This window comes from Ursus americanus, chromosome 7 (assembly GCF_024610735.1).
Source record: "Ursus americanus isolate L20-20 chromosome 7, mUrsAme1.1.p, whole genome shotgun sequence".
NCBI classification, from domain to species: domain Eukaryota; kingdom Metazoa; phylum Chordata; class Mammalia; order Carnivora; family Ursidae; genus Ursus; species Ursus americanus.
In genome coordinates, this window is record NC_142133.1 from 21759210 (window position 1) to 21786826 (window position 27617).

General features: G+C 35.9%; 1 protein-coding gene across 6 annotated transcripts in view; it reads right to left on the reverse strand.

Moving 5' to 3' along the window:
• Nucleotides 1–27617, reverse strand: part of ASB3 (ankyrin repeat and SOCS box containing 3) — a 101523-nt gene that overhangs the window by 43150 nt on the left and 30756 nt on the right. For all 6 annotated transcript variants that reach the window (XM_045787968.2, XM_087863395.1, XM_087863394.1 and 3 more), the window contains exon 3: nucleotides 23488–23646. In XM_045787968.2, coding sequence (XP_045643924.1) covers nucleotides 23488–23646 — 159 coding nt within the window. The remainder of the gene's footprint in view (nucleotides 1–23487; nucleotides 23647–27617) is intronic.

The following is a 27617-nucleotide window of genomic DNA, read 5'->3' on the forward strand; positions in this document are numbered from 1 at the left end:
CTTAGTTCCCCCATAAGGACTGTCAGAAGTTCTGTGGTCAAGAATCTCTTCTTCAGGGAGGTTTCAGAAATGTGGTGGTTCAGAAACCACCACGGTTGAGACAGCACCGCTGTAAGAGAAGTTTAACATATCTTATTTCTAAGTTAATATTCAAGGGCATTTTACCAAGGGAAAAACAACAGCTTTTCAAGCTATTTTTTCTATAATCAATCTAAAGTCAATCTAATTTTGGGTGGAGGTCATAACAGAAAAGGAAGAAAATTCATACATCATTATCAGTGACTGCTGGCAAAATCATTCCATAGCCACATCCTGAGTTGAAGATTATCAGGTTGTCGTCAGTGATATATGAAGCAGGGTAAAGATGTTTGTTTTTCATGAGTTAGGCTGACCTTACAAAAATGAAAGTCGAAAACTTTGTTTTATTAAATAAACTATAGTAGAGAGACAGAAAAAAATGTTTTTTTTTTTTTTAAAGATTTTATTTATTTATTCAACAGAGATAGAGACAGCCAGCGAGAGAGGGAACACAAGCAGGGGGAGTGGGAGAGGAAGAAGCAGGCTCGAGCCATAGCAGAAGAGCCCGATGTGGGGCTCGATCCCATCACGCCGGGATCACGCCCTGAGCCGAAGGCAGACACCCAACCGCTGTGCCACCCAGGCGCCCCGAAGAAAATGTTTTTAACATCATAAATACATCAAGATATATGATATTTGCATCTCTAGTGAAAACATTTCCCAATGGCAAAAGAGTGAAACCAATACATGAGCAGATAAACAGCATTTTTATAGCTCTCACTAGTTATTTCAATATAAAGCACATTTAATGGTTAATAATTAGGAAACTGGTTCAGAAAAGTGTACTCAGAGCTTATAGCTACTACAAATCCTCTCCTTTGGAAAAGGTGGATTAACTTATTTTTCTTATATAACAAGTTACCAAATCGAGGAGGCAGGGTGCCATACGATATCAATGTGTGTTATGTTTCAACACAAGTTTATTTTTAAAAAAACAAAAAAGAACCAGACTCAAGCCTCTTATTTGCTGGCCTCTTAATCCACTAAGTATGCTCCTTGAGGAAAGAAACTGTGCCTCGTTCTGCTTGTATGCCTAGTGCCAAATGCAGACAGAAGACAGGCAATAAATAATCGTTGCCAGAATGAAAGGGGGAAAAAAACCTCTAAAAAGAAAGTAAGATTTTTCACTTTTAAGAACACATCTCCTTTCCAAACTAAACAGGCTTCAGAATTAGACCTCTGGATAGGACAACATAACTGGAACTAAACTTGCCTCCCCACCATCAACCATTGCACAAGTGAACAAATATGTAAGGCAACGTTTTCTGGCATTAAACAATAGGCGGAACACTGTGATTCATGAGAGAAGGGAAACACATGAGGTAAGCCCCATGACTACCTCAGCTCTCCGCCTCGAGACATTTCTTAATTATGGTGCTTTGAGCTGAAGTCCAAGCAGGGCAAGGGTAAGGTTGAGGAAAAAGTACTCCAAGAAAGGAAAAGCCCAAGCAGAGGCCAGCAGTCCAGTGAGCTAAGGAGGCAGAGATTAGAGTTTAAGCAGTTGACATCTGTGGTGCAAGGCCCCAGAGAAAAGACACCTGTGCAGAGAGGTCCTGATGCTCCTGGAAGTTCTCTAAGAATCCTTGGCTGTGGTCTGGGGTGCACATGCCAATGGCAAGACGAAGCTTACTGGAGAACTGCTAAAGGATTAAGAATGGAATAAAGGGGGGCGCCTGGGTGGCACAGCGGTTGGGCGTCTGCCTTCGGCTCAGGGCATGATCCCGATGTTATGGGATCGAGCCCCACATTAGGCTCCTCTGCTGTGAGCCTGCTTCTTCCTCTCCCACTCCCCCTGCTTGTGTTCCCTCTCTCGCTGGCTGTCTCTATCTCTGTCGAATAAATAAAATCTTTAAAAAAAAAAAAAAAGAATGGAATAAAGGGGCGCCTGGGTGGCTCAGTCTTCAGGTTAAGCATCTGCCTTCGGCTCAGGTCATGATTCCAGGGTCCTGGGATCGAGCCCCATCGGGTTCCCCACTTGGCAAGTAGCCTGCTTCTCCCTCTTCCCCCCTTGTGCTCTCACTTGGTTTCTTGCTCTCTGTCTCAAATAAATAAACAAAATCTTATAATAAAAAAAAAAAAAGAATGGAACAGAGATAACTAGAGGTCAAACAGTGCTGAGGACAATGGAAACCCCAGGAGTTCTGGTCAGTCACAGCGGTGAAACAATTAAGATACCTCATTAACACTTTGGGCATCCAGCTAAGACACCCAAAAGGCCGAGCCCTGGGAGTAAAAACCATATCTGAGAGCAATGCCTACTCCAGATCTGCTCTAACGAAGCCTAAAATAAGCCCTGCAAGATGGGGAAGGGGGCAGAGGTTGGGAGGTGAGAGTCCCTACAAATTAGACGCACTTGGGAAATACCTTAAGCTCTCCAGTTACAGTCTAACAAAGCATAAAACCAAAACTAAGCAAGCTGGAGGTGATAGGTCAGTAAATGAATTATTTTAAAAAAAAGAAAAAAATCAATATTTCTCATATGAAGATAACAGAATTCAAATCTTTCTAACATACCATCCACCATGTCCTGTATACAAGTCAGAAAGCAGTTACCAAAAACTGACCCCAAGATGGCCCAGATACTGGATTTAACACATGAACCAAAGAAACTAGTGTAAATGTGCTTTAAAAATTTAAGGGAAATATGTTCAAAGACTTTACTTTTAATATATATGGTATATAGAGAGGTATACACAGAGAATGTCAGCAGAAAAATGAAGTCATTAAGAAAAAAAAAGAAATTCTATAACTGAAAAAAAAAATGGATGGGCTTAAAAGAAGATTAGAGATAGGAAAAGAGTCAGTGAACTCAATATAAATCATCCAATCTAAAGAAGTGAGAGAGTGAGGCACCTGACTGGCTCAGTCAGAAGAGTACGCAACTCTGGATCTTGGAGTGATGAGTCTGAACCTCACGATGGGTGCAGAGATTACTTAAATAAATAAAACTTTGGGGAAAAAAACAAAAACAAAGAACAGAGAGAAAAAAAGACTGCAGGAAAATTAACTGTGCATCAGGAACCTGTGGGTCAACATCAAATAGTCCAATATACATGTAATTGGAAGTCCCAAAGGAGAAGAGAGCAAGAATGGGACAGAGAAAAATATATTTCAAGAAATAATGGCTGAAATTTTCCAAAATTTGATTTTAAAAACAAAAAGAAAAGCCACATTGACTTACAGATCCCAGAAAATCAGCAAACCACAGTGCTTTAAAAGAAGTCACTATACTTCTTGCGATTTCACATTATATGTAAATTAAGGATGATTATATGAACATGCCTGACAGTTCCATGGAAGAATTCCCACGATTATAAAAGGGGCTACAAACAAGAAGCCACTGAAATCAACTTAACAGCTTAATGGCAGTCTAATTTTTTTTTCAGGGCTCCTACTTCTCACTTAAAATCTACCATTTCACCATATCCTTCAAGACTCTGCAATAATTAATTTAATTAATCCAGTCATTCGACAGTACCAGGGACTGCACCAAGCACAAGGGTTATAGCAGTCAACTCAAGAGTTAAGGTATTTGCCTTCATGGAACTTCCCTTCTAGTCAGAGAGATGGATAACACACAAACACACATAAATAAAATAAGTTCTCGTGAAAATACTGTGAAAGAAATTAACAGTAAAATAATAGTGACTGGGGATAAGTGTACTACTTTAGAAAAGGGGATAGAGGTCATCTCTGAAAGACACCTGAAGATAAAAAGCAGTAAGTCACACAAAGAGATGGAGGAGGAGTACTCCAAACAGAGGCCATGGGGGAGCAAAGAGCTGGGTATGTTTGAGGAACAGCAAGATGGCCCCTGTGACTGAAGTGTAAAGTCAGGGAGAAGAAATAAGGCCAGAGCGGTCTCAGGAAGAAGCCAAATTTTGTAGGGCATGGTCAGAAGTTTTAATTAATTGGTTAACTGATTTGTCTGTTCATTTATTTATGTTCCTTATAAGGAAACAATGAATTTTCAGCTAGAGCTACTCAAAGGAAAACAGCTCTCTCTTCAGACTCGCCTTGTGAGCCTCTCCCCCTCACTTTCCTATGTTCTAGCCACACTCCTTTTCCCTTATTTCAATGGTTCTTCCCACGCTCTCAGAATGCAACAACTAAGAAAAATTTTCACTGACCAGCCCAACTAAAGCAAGTCATCCTATTACTTTCTATCATATCATAATGCCCCGCTACTCTCTATCACTTATTAACAGACTGCAATTATAATTCACATGTATACTTGTTAATTATAAATTCCCCACCAGATTGTAAGCCTCACTCACTACTATGTATCCCCAGCACTTAGCAAAGTGCCTGACATATAAGAGCCACTCAGTAAATATTAGCTAGATGACAGAACACAGAAGAGGATTTATACCAACTAGTCACTTCAAACATAAACACACCATCACAAATACTAAAAGAATAGAAAAGAGCAGAGGAAAAAAACCACCTGAGATTAACACTAAGCAGGATTCTCAAATTCACTAATCAGATCTTTGCTTTTACAGAGGAAAGATAAACCTGCACATGATTGATGTTAAAATGGAAACAATAAGATTCAAGTAATAAAATCTAGAGAAGTATTTATTTGGAACTTATAAATTAAATGAGATATTCACATAGTGACTTCTTTTATTGCTGTAATCAAAATTTAAACAATAACCTATAAACACATAAAAAAGATCAACATCATTAGCCACGAGGGAAATGCAAGTCAGAACCATGAGATGCCACTTCACACCCATGAGGATGGCTAGAATCAAAAAAGACGGACAACCATTGACAAGGATATGGAGACACTGAAACCATCATCCATTGCTGGTAGGAATGTAAAATGGTACAGCCACTTGGTAAGCCCAGCAGTTTCTCAAAAACATAAACATAGGGTTATCACATGACCCAGTTATTCCACTCCTAGAAATTTCCACAAAACAAACCAGAAAGCATATATCCACACAAAAACTTTTACACAAACAATTTGGGCAGGATTATTCATCATAGTCAAGAAGTAGAAACGACCCAAATGTTCATCAATTGAAGAATGGATAAACAAAAGATGGTACATCCACACTACTGAATATTATTCAGCCATGAAAAGGAATAAAGTACTGATATATGCTACAACATGAACCTTGAAAACTTTATGCTAAATGAAAAAAGCCAGACACAAAAGGCCACATACTGTGTGATTATAGGCAATGTCAAGAATAAGCAATTCCACAGACACAGAGGAGTTTCATAGTTGCCAGGGGCGAGGCAGAAGGAGAGGGGAGTGACTGCTAACTGATGGTCTCTTTACGTTTTGTACTATCCTTCGGCCTATCTCTCTTTCAAGTCAGAAGTGTTTCTATCGATATATTTCTTTTAAAACTTTGTGGGTCTTCTGTGAATCTTCTTAGGGTTCTCTTTAATAGATAAAACCCACACGCACAAAGCCCTTTGAGATAAGCCCTTCTCTGCCCTGGGCTTCTGCTGAGGAGCAACACCCCTAAGCTTCTTAAAGTCCCACTGTCTGACTGAGTGTGCCTATAAATCACACCCTAAAATCTTTAGAGGACCTTTCATCTGCCTGAACACTACCATGAGGCACCACCTTTATCCCACACAGATTTTAACAAAGTACTTTACAATCATACAGGAGACTTCACTTTGATACCATGTTTTCCTGGTAGTGACCTGGATTTGGTATTTGCTTGTAAGTCTTAATTTAAGTCTTCTTAGTTTAAACCTTTTGCTTTTAGTGGAGGCTGAGAACTTTCAAAACCAAGTCCAGGCTCTTTTGTGTTTTATAAAGTCTTTCTTTTAGTTACCTCTCTTCTCTCACTTTTTTCCTCGAAGGGTTTTCTGGCTTACACCACTGGAAAATTATCTATCACCTTGAATGTAGTTACCAGAACCCTTTGGCTCATCAGCATTAATTAAAATATGAACCATGGGTGGGAGACACAGACACGACTTGGTAAGAGTGGTAATAGGTGTTAGATTAACTGATTAGCAGTTTTTAAAGGAAAAATGAATTTAGATCCAAACTTTTCACCACACAACCAAAAAATAAAAAATAAAAATAGGGGCGCCTGGGTGGCACAGCGGTTAAGCGTCTGCCTTCGGCTCAGGGCGTGATCCCGGCGTTATGGGATCGAGCCCCACATCAGGCTCTTCCGCTATGAGCCTGCTTCTTCCTCTCCCACTCCCCTTGCTTGTGTTCCCTCTCTCGCTGGCTGTCTCTATCTCTGTCAAATAAATAAATAAAATCTTTTTAAAAAAAATAAAATAAAAATAAAAATAAATTTAAAAATACAGAATTGCACATTTATCAGATTTTAGTAGAAAAACATTCTAAACCTTAATGCCATAGACACAATCACAAAGTAAAAGATAAAGGGATTTCAACAGATACATATACAACAGAATTGAAAAAGTAGTAAGGAAACAAGTACTCAGGGAAATAATAATTTTCACCAAACATAAAAATAAGCTTAATAATATAAAGAATTCATAAAAATCAGTAAGGAAAACATGAAGAATCTTATAGATGAGTGACATGAATAGATAAATTTATAAAAAAAGAAAGTACAAGAAATAAACAGATATGGGAAAACATATAACATAGGTAATATTTCTTAAATTAGCATATATGTTATACAAATGGTGTCCTTGTGATGATTTACCAACGTTTCAGTGATTTAATAAGGTTAATATGAAAGTGTAATAAAATCCTTATTTTTTATTTAGTAATTCTTCGAGTGAAATTTGTTGTGTAGAAAAATTTCATAGTTATTTTTTCCAACATGAAGTGACTAGGAATAAAACAAAAAGTCTAAATGTCTAATATTATGATATAATACCTTCAGTAGACTAAAATAATATCTAAAACCACAACTATTAAGACAGTATCGAAATATTTAAAAAAATGCTTACAGCAGATTAAGTGAAAAAAATGTAAACTGGATATATGTATGATGCATTATATAAAATGTAAAGTGCCTCTTTAAATTATAAAATGTCTACATGAATTTCCGTATAAACTACATAAAATACCTACCCATAAGGAATTGCAGGGAATTCTTAAAGATACAAATGTGAAGGATACGGGACAATTTTTTTCTTCTTAAAATCTGCTATTGTTTATACAATAAATAAAAATAGAAAAAATGAAATTTGTGGTATCTACGCTGTTAATACAGACACCTCCTTTTCAGCATACATCTACTAGTCTGTCTCACTATTAACAATTTTTTCAACTAGATATCATATTTCAAGAATTTGTACAGTAGTATTTCCAAAATTTACGAATTTTTTATCACAAGACGATACTTCCGCTGTTGTGACTCAAGGCCACAATCTTCAAGCTCACTTTAAATATCTGCCTTTAAACGGAATTTCAGCCCAAAGAGCAATTCAAAATTACATTTAAATACCATAAGACAGAAATTCTTATATAATACCTGCGTGAGGACTCAATCGTTTTACACCATTTACCTCTAATAAGATTTCAGATCCTATGTTACAACCCAGAGTAGAGAAGCATATAGAAAAGACTATGGAATTAGTGAAGCAGCACTGAAGGGGCAGACAGATGATTCAAATGTCTGGAACACAGTCCTGCTTCCTCATTATGATCAAAGGGATCTGCTGGGTGCAGAAAAAGCCAGACCTCTGAAGTCATCTTCCAGGGAACAAAAAAGTATGCCTTTATCTATCCATTAGTTTGTGTTCTGTAAACAACAAATAAATATATTCGACTGAGGGTCACAAACTGAACAGCTTACCAGTTGGATTCTATCCCGTGTGTTTTATTTGGTCCCACAGTTTTATTTGGTTTTTGTTCATTTGTTGGTCATTTGTTTTGTTTTATAGTTGAAGCAATATTCAAAAATTGGGAAATGTCACATTAAAAAAACAACAACAGATATCCATATTCCAAGTACCTTGCAATCTGGCAACACTGGGCTGGAGCAACTAGTGGCTGTCCCTTTACACTGGCTTTCATCTTCCTCAATAGTCCCTAACATTCTCTAGGCCTCAGCATTTACAATCCACCTGCTGGCCCCAGTAAGCCTTATTGTCCGATTTACTTTCTCCAGAATAATGACCTATGACCAATTTTATTGGTTTAAATAAACATGTTTATCTTTCCTCCTCCACAACTATACTGATCTTGTCAACCAGCCTTACAAAACATACACTCTGTTTTCCCATCCCAAAAAAGGAGTCCAAAGCCCATAATCCTCTCTTTCCATGGTCACTACCTATACAAACAGCCATTCATTTGCCAGATTTTCCTCTCTTCCAAAAAACACAACTGGGCCTATAGGCAGAAGCTGTTAACACAGAACCTTTATGCTCTTTCTTGTCCTTCTATTTCCTGTCCAAGTTTTCACTGACTCTAAAGACATTTCCTTCGACTGTTTAATTAGTATCAATTGTTCATTTTCTCATGTTTCAGTAAGAATAGGCTGCAGCTACTGACAATGACAAATTTTGAAAGACTTAAAATCCAAGACAACAAACTGCATACTTTCTTCCTGGCCATACTGGGACTATACACAGTCACTGACTTCACACTCAACAGTCACCAAAGACTACAACTCAAATACCTTCCTCCCAATCCAACAACAACAAAGAATCCTTACACTCATCAGTGTTTACAGATTTTCTGTATTTTTCCATGATCTAATCCAGCAAAGTCTTTATTGGAAATTAATTTCTATTCGCCTAAATTTGGAACAGAATTTATAATTTAAGTGTATGTGTTTATTGTCATTGCCAATCATATCCTAGAAGCCTATTAACGTGCTGTACTGCAAAATACTTCAGCAACCTAATCGTTATGACGAGGCTGAAGAATTATTTACTTTTGAAGGAATATTATTATTAAACCATGCCTGTGTATTTGTATGCAGTATAGGCACTAATCGAAAATTTATTTCTTTTCCTCAATAAGGTGGTAGTACCAACTTCTTTTGATTTAGAAGCATTTCCACAATTCAAGTGATTCTGAGCAGAGAAACAGTGATTTGTGGATATCATCAAATAAAACTAATTTCTATGTGATACTAGGATGGCCATATACATGAAAAGTATCCTATAAGATATTTTGAAGAAGAGAAGAGAAGAAAGGAAGGAGGAAGAAAAAGAAACTACTTCATGGCTGCAAATAACTAGGACCAGACATTTCAGCAGCATGAAACTATGTAAGTCCCCTTGTATTCTTGTGGTATCATACTGAGTATGTCTGACATCATAATATCTCCCAATCAGAATCTTCAAGTAACATGTGCTCACATGAGCATCAGTAACAATCAGTGCACAAGATGGTGTCTGAGGAGCAAAAAAAATTAAGGCAACTCATGGAAATATATCACATTCTTTTAAAACACCATTAGCATTCTTGGCACATGCTTAAGACTACTGACTACTCACCCGTCCAAGACTTTGTTCTAAAATCAGTGAACAGGTAACAAACATTACATGAGGTAGAAATGATGAAACATTATACTACAAATGAAATAAAGGACAAATAAACTAATTACAATGCAGAGACCTTAACTGGATCCTGATTTCAACAATCTGAAAAATACACATAAACATATATATGACAATCGGGGAAATTCGAACACCACTTGGATGTTTGATCATACTGATGAATTACTGTTATCTTTAAGAGCAATAATAGCATTGTGCTAGTTTTTTAAAGAAATATGCTTATCCTTCACAGGTACATTACACAAATATTTATGTGTTAAATTATATGATGAATGGGGTTTCCTTCAAAATAATGGAGTAGAGACAGTAAGTAGAGCTATAAATGAAACAAGATTTGCCCTAAGTTGAAAACTACTGGAAGTTCAGTGTCAGGTACGTGGCAATTTATTTCACTTGTCTTTATATTTAAGACTGCCACAAATTTTGAAGAGAATTTCAAATGGGTATTCCAAAAACATTTTGCATATCTGAAATATTCCTAATGTGCATAAATGTGAATTTTTAAAAACGCATCAGAATAAAAATTTAACTGCACACTCTTACTTAATAATATAATTTAAAGTTACATTTTATATATTAATTAAAAATTCTTTAAAACCTAAAGAAACAGAGAGGGAGAAGAGACAAGAAAGTAGATGAATCTACAGCAGAATAATAGCAGTAATTAGGACTGAACTCACCTTCATAATACTTTGTGCCTCTTACAGCACCTATTACAGTGTGCCTTGAATTGCTATTTTAATAACCCCAATTAGATGGTAAGCCCTTGATAGCAGGAACTAAGCCTAACAAAGAAGATAGAACCCTGATAATCACCTAATCAACTGAGGATAATGAGGAAAATTCTGCTGCAACTTCTAGCACCTCGCTGGAGCAAAGCTGACTGGGTAAGCTGGTGATTCTCTGCTCCCTCCCTCTGTACACCCTGTGGGACCCACCTAGTAACCCAGGCTAGCACAAGGGAGACAAACACTTCAAAGACAGAAGAGCACTACTGCTCAGTTAAGGATGCATGAACAGCCGCACTCTCCAATACAGAAGCCACTAGCCACAAGTAGCTGTTTACGTTTAAATTAATTAAAATTATAAATCAAAACCACAATATCACCTCACTTGTCAGAATGGCTAAAATCAAAAACACAAGAAACAATAAGGTTGACAAGGACATGGAGAAAAAGGAACGCTTGTTCACTGTTGGTGGGACAGCAAACTGGTGCAGCCACTGTAGAAAACAGTATGGAGGTTCCTCAAAAAGTTAAAAATAGAATTACCATATAATCCAGTAACTCCATTACTGGGTATTTACCCAAAGAACATGAAAACAGTAATTCAAAAAGATATATGCATCCCTATGTTTATTACAGCATTATTTACAATAGCCAAACTACGGAAGCAACCTAAATGTCCATCAATAGATGAACACATAGAGAAGATGTGATATATATCACATATATATTATATACCACATAACATATATACGTGTGTGTGTGTGTGTAATGGAATATTATTCAGCCATAAAAAAGAATGAAATCCTGCCATTTGCAACAACATGGATGAATCTAGAGAATATAATGCTAAGCAAAATAAGTCAGTAGAGAAAGACAAATACCATATGATTTCACTCATATGTGGAATTTAAGAAACAAAGCAAATGAACAAAGAGGAAAAAAAGTGCGACAAACCAAGAAACAGACTCTCAACTATAGAGAACAAACTGATGGTTACCAGAGGGGAAGTGGGTGGGGGGCTGGGTGAAATAGGTGATGGGGATTAAGAGTACAGTTAACAAGATGAGCACTGAGTCATGTATAGAATTGCTGAATCACTATACTGTATACCTGAAACTAATATAACACTGTATGTTAACTATACTGGATTTAAAAGAAAATAATATTTAAATATTTAAATTAATTAAAAATAATTTACTAAAATTTGAGTACCTCAATCAAACTAGCCTCATTTGAAGTGCTCAAGAGCCATACATAGCTAGTGATTATCATACTGGACAGCGTAGATATAGGACATTTCCAAGTTCTATGGGACAGCATTGGTCTAGAGTTTAGAATTTAACTGAATTGGAATTTAATCTAGAATACTACGCACATCTGTCTTAGATACATGAATGCCTGCAATGGGGACAGAGAACCAGGCCACCAGTATGGCTTGTGTTCAAGGACAGAAAGGAAATGAGTAATTCTAGAACCTACAAAAGTACTGTGGTTCCCACAAAGAAAAAGAAAGCAGAATCATAATGATTTGGTATTACACCAGCATTCAACAGAGACCAGAGCTCAAGGATAAAGAATAAAGATGAATAAAACACCCCACTCTGGAAAGCAGAGCTTAAAATGTCTGGGGTACACAGAGAGATGGGAGAAGGGCTTTCCTCCCTTCAATCCAAACAGGTATAGTCTCTAAGACTCCACCTGAGACAGTAGTAGAAAAGAAAAACCTTAAGCTCTGAGGGAAGGGACACTGCCCTTCCCACAAGAGGTTATATTACAGTCCTGGAGAAGCCTGTAAGAGCAAAAGCCTAAGAAAACAAGGATGACAATTTCAATAATTTCTAGGGAGACAGTTTATACTGCTGAAGAAACAAGTTTCTCCATTTCCTAAGTTAATGGGAAAAAGAAGTAATCTGGGAAAGCATCCTGAGTAACAAAATATTTTTGAAAAAGAAATCAAGGAACTGAAAGAGTCTTTGACCCATATAAAATTTCTAACCAAAATCAAAATTTAGTTGAGTCATGGAGCACATTAAGTGCAGTCCACAGCCCCAGATAAAGACTTCATGAAGGCATGAACTCAACATAGGATTCTCAATTGGGACAAATATGGCAAACCTACACATACATGTAAGTAATAAATCTAACTAGGAATAGTAAGTTCTAACTAGAAATACTAAATAATGATCATCACATGATGCAACATTCATTAAAGAATAGATTTTTAAAAGAGGAACTTTTTAAAATGTAATTATCCTACTGAATGTTCTTTTGGGAAAATGCCTAATGTGACCACATATTCTAAGGAACTACTGCAGACAAGTGCTATCCCAAATGCAAATCACAGTGAGCGGAGTTTTACATCTATAAGCTAGAAATATACTCTTTCATTTTAAAGCTCCGATTTTGACAATGATTCTACTGAGAAACATCACAGTCAGTGAGGTTGAAGTGGACAGTTCAACCACAGACTGTCCATCTCCTCTTGCTATAGCAGCAGGTTGGCAATTTCTGAGAACATTCAGAGATCACCTATGTGTTCTATTAGTACATATGACTTATATATGAATTTTTAACTGTACCTATGCTTTTTAAGTTCTACATGTACTCTATTCTGCATTATGCACTTTGTTTTTCTATACAATTCAACAAAATAATATTTTCATTGTATACCTAATATGTATAAAACTTTTTTTATATATACATTTAAAACATTCATAAGCCATTTATCTACTGCAGTATTTCTCTGGTCCTGTGGTTACACTGACATCTTGTGGCATTAGGAAAGAAACTAGACTGCAATGACAAGGGATTTCTCTCCCTTTCTCTCTCTTTTTTTATTTTTTTATTTTTTGGCTAAGTTATTCGATATGGATTCAGCGTTTATGTTTTTCCAAGGCTTTATCTATACCCAAGATAGCAAAACTATTAAAATACTATACTAACTCCAATGACAGCAAACATTAGTTACTATCAGTGACATTCTTGAAACAATTCACTTTGGTAACCTGACTGGGAAGGATGTAGAATTATTTCAAGAACATCACTGGATAAGTAGGACTGCCCACAGTTATTTATCTCATAATTAAAGTTTATAATTGGAATGGTTATAAAGTAAGACTTTCCTGTCAAGGATAAAGGCATCATTTCAAACCATTTTCTCTATATATTTGGATAGAGTCCCACACTGTGTCTTGGCCATGAATGTTTAGTTTGAAGTATTGTATTGATATTTAGGAAAGTTTTTAAATATTTAGAAAAATTAAGAAAAAATGTAACTATGAATTACATTTCTTTCTTATCAAGTACCTCATGTCTACCCAATGACTAACAAGCTTAAAGATGTATACTAATGGGAAAAACCATGGCCTCGTGGGCAAAATCCATTAATGTTAGGAATATAACAAAAAAGTTGTGATCAATACCCCAATCTAATTCTACATGTTGCCACTGACAGGTCTCATCATTTCTGATAAAAAGAGAGAATTCTTTTTTTTTTTTTCTAAAGGGGGGGCTTGGGGCAGAGGGAGAGAGAGAATCCCAAGCAGGCTTTACACCAAACGAGGAGCATGACGTGAGGCTTGATCCCACAACCCCGAGATTACAACCCAAGCCAAAATCAAGAGTCAGGCGCCTAACCAAATGAGCCACCCAGGCACCCCCAGAAAGAGAGAATTCTAATGGCCAGTTAGACACTGGTGACTATAGCCAGAAAAAGACATCTTTCAATCACATGAAAGTCTTAGACAAAACCCTGAAATTTTACCATCTTATTATATATTATTTTTTCATATGTCTCCTCAGCAACAGAATCAAGACCAACATTTGATTCAGATAGCATACCCCTAAATTTATATCTTCTAGAGCTCTAACACTGAATTCTACCACCTTACGTAATTATCCAATTCACATTTTTGAAACATTCATATAACAGTATTCTCCTTATAGAAAAACCACCTCTGTAAGTATGCTCTCCATGTTAGGGCTTAGAGAAATAAATCATTACACTGAAGAGTCCCTATCAGAGAAAAAGTATATAGCAAACTATCCTTCATCCCAGGGGCTCCTATTTATATAGAAGCAACACTTCTATTTTAGCATACTAACCAGTGAAGATCATTTACAATTAATTGACCAATGGTAATAGTAATTATGAAGAATGAACAGACAACTGCATTAACTATGTATGCAATGATCCAGTTTGACAGCCACACATCCATAATGTACAGCAGTGATACTCAATATTGTTCATAAACTGGCTGTCAATCTGCAAGCTGTCCCCAGTTCTCAACAAGGTAAGAAGATTTGACCAGAATGTAAATCAATTATGTCCCTAAGCACACTGTTTAGTTCCACTGACATTTTTCTTAAAGTGAGACTTCTCATTATAATAAAGGAAGCACTGCACTGATTTACATTCTGGCTTAAGCACCTTATATCAACAAACTGACATTTTGTGTAGCACTGCTCTACAGTATCTAAAGAGAACAGAGATTGCACTATATGGGTGGGGTGGGTGTTGAGGGGAAGCCCATCTAGGTCTATCTCTACCATATACTAGAATATTACATCATTGCAAAATACTGAAATCAAGAATTTTTGTTCTACTTTAAAAATTAATATGGACTTCCAATTTTACTACTGGGCCATAAAGTAAGCATTTTCCCTTACTCTTCTTAGAAAGCATCCAAAAGCAATTAATCCAAAATCAGCAAAGAAAATAAGAAATAAAAACACACTCTCCATTTTTAGCAAAACCGGATCCAGCTAAAACTCCAGACCAAAAACAGGTATAAGAGCTTCCTAAAGAAAGGAGGTCAATCCTGGGTACTTAAGGGAGGAAGGGGAGAGATGTCTCAGCTGTACATCTCAGAAAGAGCTAGCAAAGTAAACTCCTCAAAGGTGAGAGGCTCACTCTGAGTTGCAAAACATAAATTCCCAGCAGTGGGATAGGATTCATGGGCCGTCAACAGAACATCCTGGACCCAGTTGAAATCTGAAAGTCAGAAGAACAGGGTCTAACCAGGAATCACACAAAGAAACTACATTTGTAATCGTAGTCTGTTTTTGCTTCCATAGAAGGGAAGCTGCATTGCAAAAACCCCACAACTGCCGCCTGTGCCCAGTGACTGGTAAAATAGCTAAATGAACTCAACAACCAAAAACCCTAACTAGGGTTTTTGGAACACTAGCTAGTCTGGAATGTGGCTCTAGCTCCTTCCTATTAAAAATCTCCTAAAAATAACTGACCACGCAAAAACTCACATTTCCAGATGAGTTATCACAAAGGAACAAGCACAAATCCATACAAAGTTACGAAAAAAAAAAAGGAAGAAAATTAAAGGAAAAACTATTAGTAGCCCAAAAACAAAACAAAACCAAACAAAACAAACCCTCTTATCATAAAAATATTGCCACAAAGTAATGAAAATTGTAGCTAAAACTTTTGCTGTAATAAAAAAACGTTAAAGAGAAAAAGCATAACACTGACATATAGGAGCTCAGGTAAAAGATGTCTAGATGATAGGAAATTATGTAACATAAACTTGAACAATTTAGAAAAGACCTGGAAAAAAATGAAACAATCATATGAATGCTGTTGAAACTGGAAAAAATGCTACAGGGAATAGACATTTCTGAAAATGAACACAGAGGATTAAAAAAAAAGGAAAAGGAAAGTAAAAAATTTTTAAGAGGGGGTTAGAGAGGAAATAATAGATGTAAAAAACAGGATATCCAACATATGAATAACTGGAGCCCAAAAAGACCATCACAGAAACAGGAGAGACAAATATTTGAAGATGTAATTCCAAAAAGATTTACTAAAATCATAAAATAAAGAAAAACTAAATCTATATATTGAAGGAGCACCTGGCTGGCTCAGTCAGAAGAGTGTGTGACTCTTGATGTCCAGGTTGCGGGTCTGAGCCCCAAGTTAGGTGTAGAGATAGATAGATAGATAGATAGATAGATAGATAGATAGATAGATAGATAACAGATAAATCTATTGAAAGGGTACACCATGTCTCAGAAAAAAATTGATCCAGAAAAGACATGCAAAAATATTGTCACAAGAAAAAAGAAAAGAAAATCAGGCAGGCCTCCAACTTCAACTCTAGAACAGAAAAGATTACTATTAAAAGAACTTCCTAATGAAAGCATGACCCAAGGATTAAACACTTAAGCAAACTGCTGTCCAAATACAAAATCACTATTCAATTATGAACATGCAAAACTCAAGGAACATTATTTCCATAGGTCCTTTCAGAGGACTCTATTAAAGGAAGAATTCAGTTAGCCAAGCAAAGCTGAAAAAGCCATGGTAAAGTAACTGGTGACAAACTTCTAAGCTATTTAACTGGTAACAAACTTCTAAGCTATTTAACCATAGAACTAAGAACTAAGAATAAAATTAGAAGGAAATTAGGATGCCAGAACAGGATTTAAAGTGTTATTACCACTAACCTGCAAATATGATACAACTAACAAAAGTTAGGAAGGGAAGAGAAGAAAAAAAAGTTATATAAGGACAATTTAAGGATAAATATTTCCTCATCTTTAAAAGTTGGCAGTTCAGATCTATTGAATCATGACTTATAAAATGACAGATTACATAAATAGATACATATATACAGATACATAAATAGATTAACTGTATGAAGGTAAACATAAGATAATAAATATCCTAGTTTCATAATTGCTTAAGAAACAAGATATTGTCTATGTTTTACATAGAAGAGTGTGATATAAAATAATAAAAGTTACATCAAGAAACATAAAACTAGGGGTGCCTCGCTGGCTCAGTTGCTAGAGCATGTGACTCTTGATCTCGGGGTTGTGGGTTCAAGCCCCACACTGGGTGCAGAGGTGTAGAGATTACTTAAAAAAGTAAAATCTTTAAAAAAAAAAAGAAGAAGAAGAAGAAGAAGAAGAAGAAGAAGAAAGAAAGCACCTGGGTAGTAGGTTAAACGTCTGACTCTTGGTTTCAGCTCAGGCCATGATCTCAGGGTCCTGGGATCGAAACCCATGTCAGGCAGGGAGTCTGCCTAAAGATTCTCTCCCTCTGACCCTCCCACCATGCACGCATGATCACATTCTCTTTGCCTAAATTAATAAATAAATCTTTAAAAAAAAAAGGAAACGAACAGAAATTAACATTTTTAAAATATAACTTTTTGGTGAATACCATACTTTTGATCTGGGAAAACTCAAACTTAATTTTCAAGAATATGCCCTCAAGTAAAAATGCTCACGTTACAATCCCTGAAGATGAAAATTAATCTCTGTTGAAAAATCTAAAAATAACTCCAATATAAAGTTTAATTAACATAACACATATTATATATATGAATTAGAAACCTCAAAATTGGTAGCACCTCAAAAATTAGCCCTATCAATTATGACCGACTCATGAAAATACTAGTGAAAAGTGAAATATGTTGTGATTTGTTCAATTCTGGAATATATCAGTGGAGTCAGAGTTAAAGGATATGCCACATGAGTTCAAGTATGACACATTTCACAAATACTGAAATAGGCAGCCTCACATAACACTTTATAAAACACTTTGTTCTTATTAAGCATTCCTGCTATATTTAACACTAAAGGTTACACAGAGTAAGCAGACACAGAAGAACAAAAAATGGAAAATAATCAATCAAAAGCCAGAACTTTGGGGCGCCTGGGTAGCGCAGTCGTTAAGCGTCTGCCTTCGGCTCAGGGCGTGATCCCGGCGTTATGGGATCGAGCCCCACATCAGGCTCCTCCGCTATGAGCCTGCTTCTTCCTCTCCCCCTGCTGTGTTCCCTCTCTCGCTGGCTGTCTCTATCGCTGTCAAATAAATAAATAAAATCTTAAAAAAAAAAAAAAAAAGCCAGAACTTTATGCTATGTGGTTCCCATAAACACTGTTCTATGAAGTCACATTGGGTTGGATTCAAGCCTCCAATTTATCAGTGTTGTTTTATAAATAGCAAAATAAAAAGAATCCACTATATTTATAAATAAGGATACTCTTATTTCCAAAGCAATCAGACAAATCTATCCTTAGACTATTTACTATGTATGTATTTATGAAGCAAGAAAAGGGAGTGGGGAGAGAAGGCAAGAGTAAAAAAAAGAAACAAGGGGGCAGACTCTTTGATAAAATATGAACCTTAAACTGCATGTTAACAAAAAGATGTTCAAGGGCAATTTTCACATGGAAAGAGAAGTTTCCTGAGTTTCCCTTCTTGTGAGGTTTTCTTATTTTGATTCTTACTGCCATCAAACGGAAAAGTTTCCTTTTGAACTCATTTTTATAAAAATCTTGATGGGGGCACTTGGATAGCTCAGTCCGTTAAGAGTTCAACTCTTGATCTCAGATCAGGCCTTGATCTCAGGGTTGTGAGATCAAGCCCCACATTGGGCTCCATGCTGGGCATGCAGCTTATTTTTTAAAAAATTAAAAATTAAAAAATAAATATCTTGACGAATTCTGTGTAGAAAATATGTTCTCATCATAAATGGTGGCATAGTATATTTTCTCTCCGCATATAGCCTTCACTTCAGTCATATTCAAACGTCACTGATGTCAATGACTTTTCTAAGTCACCTAGCAAGTTTCCATAGTTCTATATTTATTTTCTACCCCTTAATCCTCCAAGTTTATATTTATAGCCTCCAGCAACAGTCTAGGTGGTAACTGAGCCACCAGGACAGGTACGACAACATATATGGGAATGTAGCTTCCCTTGTGAGGAGAGGAAAATGTACTTCAATACTTCAAAGTTTTAGCAAAGAACAGCTTTGGAAGAGAACTCAAAAGATTGGGACAAAAGCTACACAAGATGGGCAGTCCCCCTTTCTCACTTTAAGTTCAGCTGGTCCAGCCACTCTGTTCGAGACATTATCATCTATAGTTTGTTGCAAACTTTGAGGTGTCCTAGATTTTGTTTCTATAAAAGAATCTCTTCCATTATAGACTGAAACATGGATGATTATGGTTATTTAAATATTTATACAGGTAAGCAAAGCAGATTGCTGAAGTTTGTCGTATTATTTACGGGGCAAGCAGACGCTGGTGCACGGATCACCTAAGTGAAGAGTCATATGTCCATCTCTTGACCCTGTTGTTCTTGCAAAAGCTGAAGGTATACTTTCCCTTTTTAAAGAAATACTCTACTTCCAAACAAGGGCCTAATACAATAGATGCTGTACTTGAGCACATAAAAGTACCACATCTTCAAGAGGTTAACTGCCTTGCTTGAGTCAAATTATTTTTTGTATTAGCCAATATAAAGCATAATTAGGTCAGTCAGTTTGCTGCCAAAGAAACTAAATAAATCCTGTTACTAAAAATAAGTGATTTAAAGTTATTCACTGGTTTGAATTATCTTAGCAACTGTTCTTTCAGTAACATAAAAAATTACAAGTTAACTATATCCTAAAATAGAAATCACAAAAACTGCATCTCTAATTTTCTCCAAACACTTATATAAGTAAGCAGAATACTGAATTTCATAAATGGGACTATTATATTTTGAAACTGTAAACTAAATTACCACACTAGCATTTCTCAAATTGTTCCATGGAATGTTAATGTTCTCTGAGATTTTTCTAAGTGTTCCACGAAGAAAAAGATGATTATGGTCAAATACACCTCAAAATGCTGGGTTAAAGTTAAAACAGGTATTGTTTTATAACAAGTCTGAGACACGCTTTCCCTCACCAAACAATTTACTAAATGCCACCATATACCAGGCCCTTATCTGGGTTTGGAGGTTACAACAGTGAACAAGAGAAATAAAATGCCTGCTCTCATGGAGCATTCTTAGTAGTGGAGAGGACAGTCAACTAACAAAAAAGCAAATAAATACAATACAGCCAGTGAGAAGAGCTATGAATACATGAAAATGGGATAACAGAGGGCAGAAGATACTTCTCTCTAGATGGACACATTAAGCTACAGAGCTAATGTTTTTTGTTTCCTCAATTAGGGAATACAGTACACAGTATCTCCCAAACACAAGTTTATCACGAACCCTTTTGTCAATGAACAACTATTAATTCTATTAATAGCTCATCAAATCAATTCTAGAGGGGCATCTGGGTGGCTCAGGTGTTAAGCATCTGCCGTTGGCTCAGGTCATGATCCCAGGGTCCTGGATCAAGCCCCATGTCAGGCTCGGGGCTCTGCTGGGAGCCTGCTTCTCCCTCTCCCACTCCCCCTGAGTATGTTCCCTCTGTCACTGGCTGTCTCTCTATCTCTGTCAAATAAATAAATAAAACCTTAAAAAAAATATCAATTCAAAAAGTACTCGTCTAACCAATATGCAGACAACAGCAGGATCAAGACTCAAATATAGCTCTTCTGATCCTAAATACAGTGGTTTTGTATCCTCTTCATCTATACAAACAGAAATAATAATAGTACGTATTTCAGAATCGTCGTGAAAATTATGACGTCAGCTAATTCATGTAAAACACCTGACAGAGGGTATGGTATATACTCTGCTCAATAAATGTTATAGTTACTATTAATACAGTTACTATGCACATCTTCCTCTGTTATCCCAAGGGGACTAATATTGCCTTCTTTTAATATCTTGAACACTTTATTTCTACCTCTTTTACAGGACATAATTAATTTCATTCACTCCTCTATATGGTAGATTTCTTAAAGACAGCAACCCAAACAGACTGCGCACGGCTAGGCCACAATGAAAACTTACTATGTAGTTGTGTACACAATATCCAAAGTGGGTTAAATGTGCATGTGAAAAAAAAAAAACCTTATATAAAAAAGCAATCTCCCCTCAAGGAAACACGAACCATATTACAGCAAGGCTTCCATGAAACATCTTCGTAATTATGCATTTTACCTATTCAAAATACTTTCATATATTAACATCACCAGTAATGGGTCATATTCTTCCTGATAAGATATACTAAGATACCATTTCATTTCTTTGATATTCCTGCCAAAAATGCATAACCAGAATTTTATCAAGAAAAAACATCAGACAAACCCAAACTGGAAAACACTGTACAAAATAAATGACCTGAACCCTTCAAAAATGCTAAAATAAAAAAAAAAAGTTAAACTCATAAAAGATAAAGAGTGAAAATCTGTTCCTAATTACAGGAGGCTAAAGGGACATGAGACATAACAGCTAAATTTAACAAATGATCCTGGACTAACGAATTTTGTTATTGTTGTTACAAAGGACATTAGTGGAACAACTGGCAAAATTGATTAGGAACTGGAGATTAAATAACAAATCTGTATCAATGTTAACTTCCTGATTTTGATCAGGATTTTGATTATATGACAGTCATATAAGACAATTTCATTGCTTTTAGGAAACTCATACTGCAGTATTTATAGGTAAAGAAGCATTATGTCTACAATTTAATCTCAAAGGGTTCAGAAAAATACACAAATAAATACAGAGAAAGAAAGAAAATCATGATGTGAACACAGCAAAAGAACAAGATTTGGGTGAAAAGTACTCTAAGAGTCCTTTGTACTATGAAAACATTTCCAAAAGTCTGAAATTATTTCAAAACGAAAGGTCTAAATACAAAAGTAATGGGTGACAAAAAGGAAAGATGGCAAATAATCACATGAAAAGATGTTCAACATCATTAGCAACCAGGAAAAGTGCCAACTAAAACCACAATGAGACGTCACTAAAAGCAAAAAAGAAAAATTTGTCAATACTAATTGTTGCTGAGCAGGTGGGGCAACTGAAGCTACCAAACATTACTGGAGGGAGGGAATGCAAACTGTATAGTCACTTTTTAAGAAACTTCAGAATTGTTTTACAAAGTTAAACATACACTTACCACATGCCTCAACAATCCTAGGCATTAATACAAGAGAAATTAAAACTTACATTCATACAAAATCTGCATGCAAATGTTTGTAGCAATTTATTCATAATCACCAAATACTGAAAACAACTCAAATGTCTATCAACCAGTAAATGGATAAATTGTGGTACATTCATATCATGGAATTCTACTTCGCAACAAAAAGGAATGAATTCTTGATAATACGACATGTATGAATCCCTAAAGCATTATGCTAAATGAAAGAAGTCAGCCTCAAAGGTTACTTGTTGTATTATTCTATATATATTTATGACATTTTGCAAAAAAGCAAAACATAGGAAGAAAAAATAGATCAGTGGTTGTTAGAAAGAAGGCTGATTAAAAATAGGCAGCATGAAATTAAAATAACATGATGGAATTTGGGGGGCTGGGAAGCGATGGGACTGTTCTGTGTCTTGACTATTACTGTCATTACACAATTTTATGCACAAATCAAAACTCACAGAACTATATACTAAAAAGAATAACTTTTACTATATATAAATTTTAAGTATACATTATACTCAAAAGAAATAAAGTACTTTCATTGGCACCTCATTTTATTCTCAGTCCAATAAAAACAATGTAGTTACTATACTCTCATTTTACAAGTGAGGAAACTAAAGTACAGCAAGTAAGTGTACATACAAATTACATATGGTAGGACCAAAATTGTAGTCCAGATATACTGATGCTACACAAATGTTTTATTCTCTTAATTTTCTCATGTTCCACTAAACTTTATGGGCCACAATGTCCCTAAAGACAAAAAGGATCAAAGGGAGGAAAAATAGGATCAAGGGCAGGAAGAGAAGAAAAAAAGGTAGTGGAAGTGTGCCCTTTAGAATTTGACCTTTGTCCTTAAGGAAATTAAAAATAGTCCATAATTGAACACGTCTGAATAGTGATCTATATAGGCAACAAATTAACTGGCATTAAAGGATTAACTGGTGATTTCTTCCATAAAACCTCAAATTCTTAATACAAAGATAAAGCAAAAGCAAACAAAACATTCACAGGTAACCTTGTAACTACTGCCGCAATTTAAGCTAGCCAAAGTCTTCAGAACAATACTGAGAACAACAATGATGGTGACTACAATTCAGAACAGATTTTACAACTTTAAATAAATGTTTAAAAATATTTCCAGATGCTAACACCCAAGGGTGGAAAACAATAGGGATACCTTTTCGGTTTCAAAATCGAAGAAATGGCAATTATAATTGTTTGCAAAGGAAAACACTGTAAGTACAACAGCTTGGGGGAAAATTAAGTTTAGTTTCTTTAACAAAAAATAAAAATAAAAAATAAACAATTACATCTGTACCAAAAATAGCATACTTCACCTAAAAACAGTGGCGTGGTTTCCTCTAATGTAGTTGCGTTAGGATCTGCCCCAGCTTCTAAAAGAATCTGTACAATCTTCCAATGTCCTTGACTTGCAGCAAGATGTAATGCACAGAAGCCCTCAAAAGTCTTTGTCTTAATGTAGTTTTCAGATGAATCTATGTAAAAATAAAAAAATGTTAACTGGGAAATATTGCTGCTATTTCTTGTGATTAAAAAGCAAAGATTCCAAGGAGAATTTAATTAAATATTTAAATATAATTATAAATGGGAGGTCTGAGTTTAAAACTCTCTAGAAAATCAAGAAAAAAGTTCTACAGGGGTCATGGTATGAAAAGCTCTCTGGTATTCTTAACATACAAATTCTGCCCGCAAACTCATTTTCTATTCTCTAATTTTTGGTGGGTAGGGGAAGGGGGGTGGCAGGAGTTGAAAGGTAACACAAAAGCAAGATGTGAAGAGGATGTAGCACCAAATATTTGCTTAAGCAAGATATACTGAAACATTAATAAATTTGATTTTTTTTAATTTCTAAGTTTCTATGGGAGAAATTGGTCTCATCTCAAGCATTACCTTCTTGTACTCAACTAGTAAAATGAAGGTAGTTTAAAATACTCCTTTACTAACCTAAGACTACAGTCTAATAGTTAATGAAGATTGCATTTCTAAAATAAAATGCACTCCAAAGAAATCAAACATACAACTTCTAAGAAACTTATGAATTAATTTACCTTAAGGTTTTCGGGGTTTATTGTTATGAAAATCTCACAGTTCTGGTAACATTATAATTATGTAAATAATGTCTACATTAAAATTTTGTAACTCCACAGCAAAATAGAATATTGAAGTCACCTTGAGGCTATAAAGTCACTTTGAAAAGTGATTTCCTTACCTTTACTCCCAAAACAATAAAATTCTAAACCCACAATAAAAGAATGGTCTGTTAAGGTGAATGGTGAAGGCATTTTGAGGCTATAAAATTTTTTTTTAAACTTTAAGCAATGTTTTCTTGAAACACCAGGCTTAAAACTAATGCTCCTGACTAAAATAATCATCTGTTTTAAGTAATTCTTATAACGTAACTCACTGATGAAATTGGCAAAAATATAATAATATTCAAATAACAGCTTGTAAGCATACTTTTTTAAAAAGCCCAAACTTTACATATGCTCAACTAAATCGCAAGATAGAACAGTTATATTTTTAATGTTTGTATCACAAAAACAGTGTCTCCCAGATTAGTGAGAAACTAATATTCAGATATCCACAAAACTATAAGGTTAAGACAAAAACTAGGAACACAAAGATATATATATAGATACACAGAGAGCTCCAAATGGGAAATCTGAATATTACAAAGATGCTCATTCTTCCCAAAATAATTAATAAATTTATTATAATTCTAATCAAAATGCCAAAAGAGCTGGCTGTTGTTTGGTTAGCTGGTTTACTTGGTAAAGTGACCGAAGTTCATAGGGGTAGGGGAGGGCAGATAAGAATAAAAAAGAAGTTAGAAAAATAAAGAAAGCAAGTACTGAGAGGAGACTAGACTTACTCTATATACTAAACCGGGCCTTAAAGTTAGAATAAGTAAAATAATGTGGCATTGACACAAGGGCAGAGGAGGGTACCCATGAGGGAGAGGAGGAGGAGGAGCCAGCAGAAGCAAAAAGAGGCAAAGAGATGATGGCTGAACGGTAGCCAACCTAGGCCAATGTTGGGTCAGATGCTGAGGAACCTTCTTTTAGAAAAGAAGGATGTTCTCTTCCACTGGGAAAGAAGAAAAAGAGATAAGGCTTAATCCTAGCCATTTAAAATACTATACGGCACACAGAGTGAACCTTACCTAATGTATGCAATTAAAAAAAAAACAAAAACCAACCAGGAAGGGGCAGTGGGGAAATCTCAGGATAGAATGGGGGCTGTGACAAAAGCATCTAACTGGATTACAAATGGATGACGCTTTAGAAAATGGTTTCATCGTGACTAGAAACCGTAAGGCTAAAGACAAAAGGAGTGTACATACGCACTACAGTCTAGTTGGTAAAGTTGTTTTTCATAGGGAAAAAGATTAACAATTCTGAAACCACTATATGTGTACAATAAATCGGATAAGCAAATGAATGTATGGTAGCTAGTGATGGTCTCACTTTTGGAAAGGGAGGTTACAGAGAAGTAAAGGAAGAAGGCTAGAATGAACCACGATACGGGATTAGAATCCAGACATCAGTATGAACTTGTATTTAGCTGTAATACAGATACAGATGGACAGACAGAAATACTTTTAAGTATGTGTATATACAGGGGTCATAATAAATACATTTCCTAGCTCTGTCTGCTAAAGGGGCTTAAAAATAAAGACGTGCCAGGAGCCATAAGCACACTCAGTGCCCAGATCTTAATTTTGAGTACCATTCTCCAATAAAAGGAACCAGGGCTCTTAAGAAAATGGCTGATTCTAGGGCTGGCACAAAGAATATACAAAATGAGCCTGGAACATCTTCCAGGTTCAGCAAGTTTAAAAAGTGCTCAAAAAAACAAAACATGGAGAGGGGAGTGTGGGGGGCGGGGGAGGGGGTGCCTGGGTGGCTCAGATGGTTAAGCGTCTGCCTTTGGCACAGGTCATGATCCCAGGGTCCTGGGATGCAGCCTTTTCTCAGGCTCCCTGCTCAGCAGGGAGTCTGCCTCTCCCTCTGCCCCTCCCCCTGCTCCTTCTCAATCTCTCTCTCTCACTGTCTCATTCTCAAATAAATAAAATCTTTAAAAAAATAAAAACATGGGGGCATGTCAATGAAACACAAGAGCCAATCTGAAATGGCATTCAACGACAAAAGCTAGAACAATCTGAGCAATAAAATAAGTAACATCATATTCAATAATAACCCAATATATAAAATTAATACATGAGTCCTGGCAGATATAAATGATTGAATAAATGGAAGACAGGAGATATTCTAAATATCAGAAAAATTCCATATAATTTATGTAGATACACCCCCCTCAAGGAAGGGAGCTGAATTCCCACCTGAGTGAGGACCACCCTTAGTGATTTGTGCACACACCCATCTTAGGGAAGGGAAACAAAAACACCTGTGCAATTACCTACGAAATAAAAAAAACGCACTTCTCAGGACAAAAAACAGTGAAGTCAGTTAACTACTGAATTGAGATCTGAAAAGATTTTACCTAAAGAAAAAATAGATACATTTAAGTAGCTAACTCTAAAACCACTGGACCAGGAAACTAACATGGTTTGGCAAACATAATGGATTTGGAGTTAGAAGATTTGGGCTGCAATCCTGGCTCCACCAATTCTATTTGGATTACCGTTTGGGTAAATGACTCAAACTCTCTGAAGCACAGGTTCCGAAACAGTAAAACAGATAAAACAGCTGGCCTAAACCCTCACAGGGGTTCAACAGAATTACAATACTTATGTACTGGCACAGTTGTTAGAAATTTGGGAAAGTCTCCAAAACACCATTTTAAAGATTTGTTTATTTGAGGGGCGCCTGGATGGCTCAGTCAGTTGAGCAGCTGCCTTCGGCTCAGGTCATGATCCCAGGGCCCTGGGATCGGGCTTCCTGCTCAGCAGGGAGCCTGCTTTTCCCTCTCCCTCTGCCTGCTGCTTCCTTCCCCTACTTGTGCTTGCTCTCTGTCAAATAAATAAATAAAATCTTTATTAAAAAAAAATACTTGTTAGTGATATGCTACAATTAAGTACAAGACTTAAAGTGACCTTTAGTCGGTAAGTGGTTTAATACTGAATTGCATGATTAACTGCCACTGAAGATTATTGTCCTCCAAGATGAATAGATGCATGAAATCTCAGTATCTATTATATAAACTTCCAATACAGGAAAGAAGACAAGCAAATTTGTTATTTATATTAATACTTTAAATAGAAAGTTAAAGTGAAAAACTATACATGCATATTAAATTTCTAAGTAATCCATACCACAATTGAACGCTCTTCTCCAACTTGAATGAGAAGACCATGTATGATTCTTAGGCTAGATTCTGGATCTAAACTGAAGAGACAGTAAATCAAAACCTTTCTAAATATCTAAGATGCTTCCATTCTTTTTGTGTAGGCCTGAGCACTTTCATAACTTTAGTACACTAATAA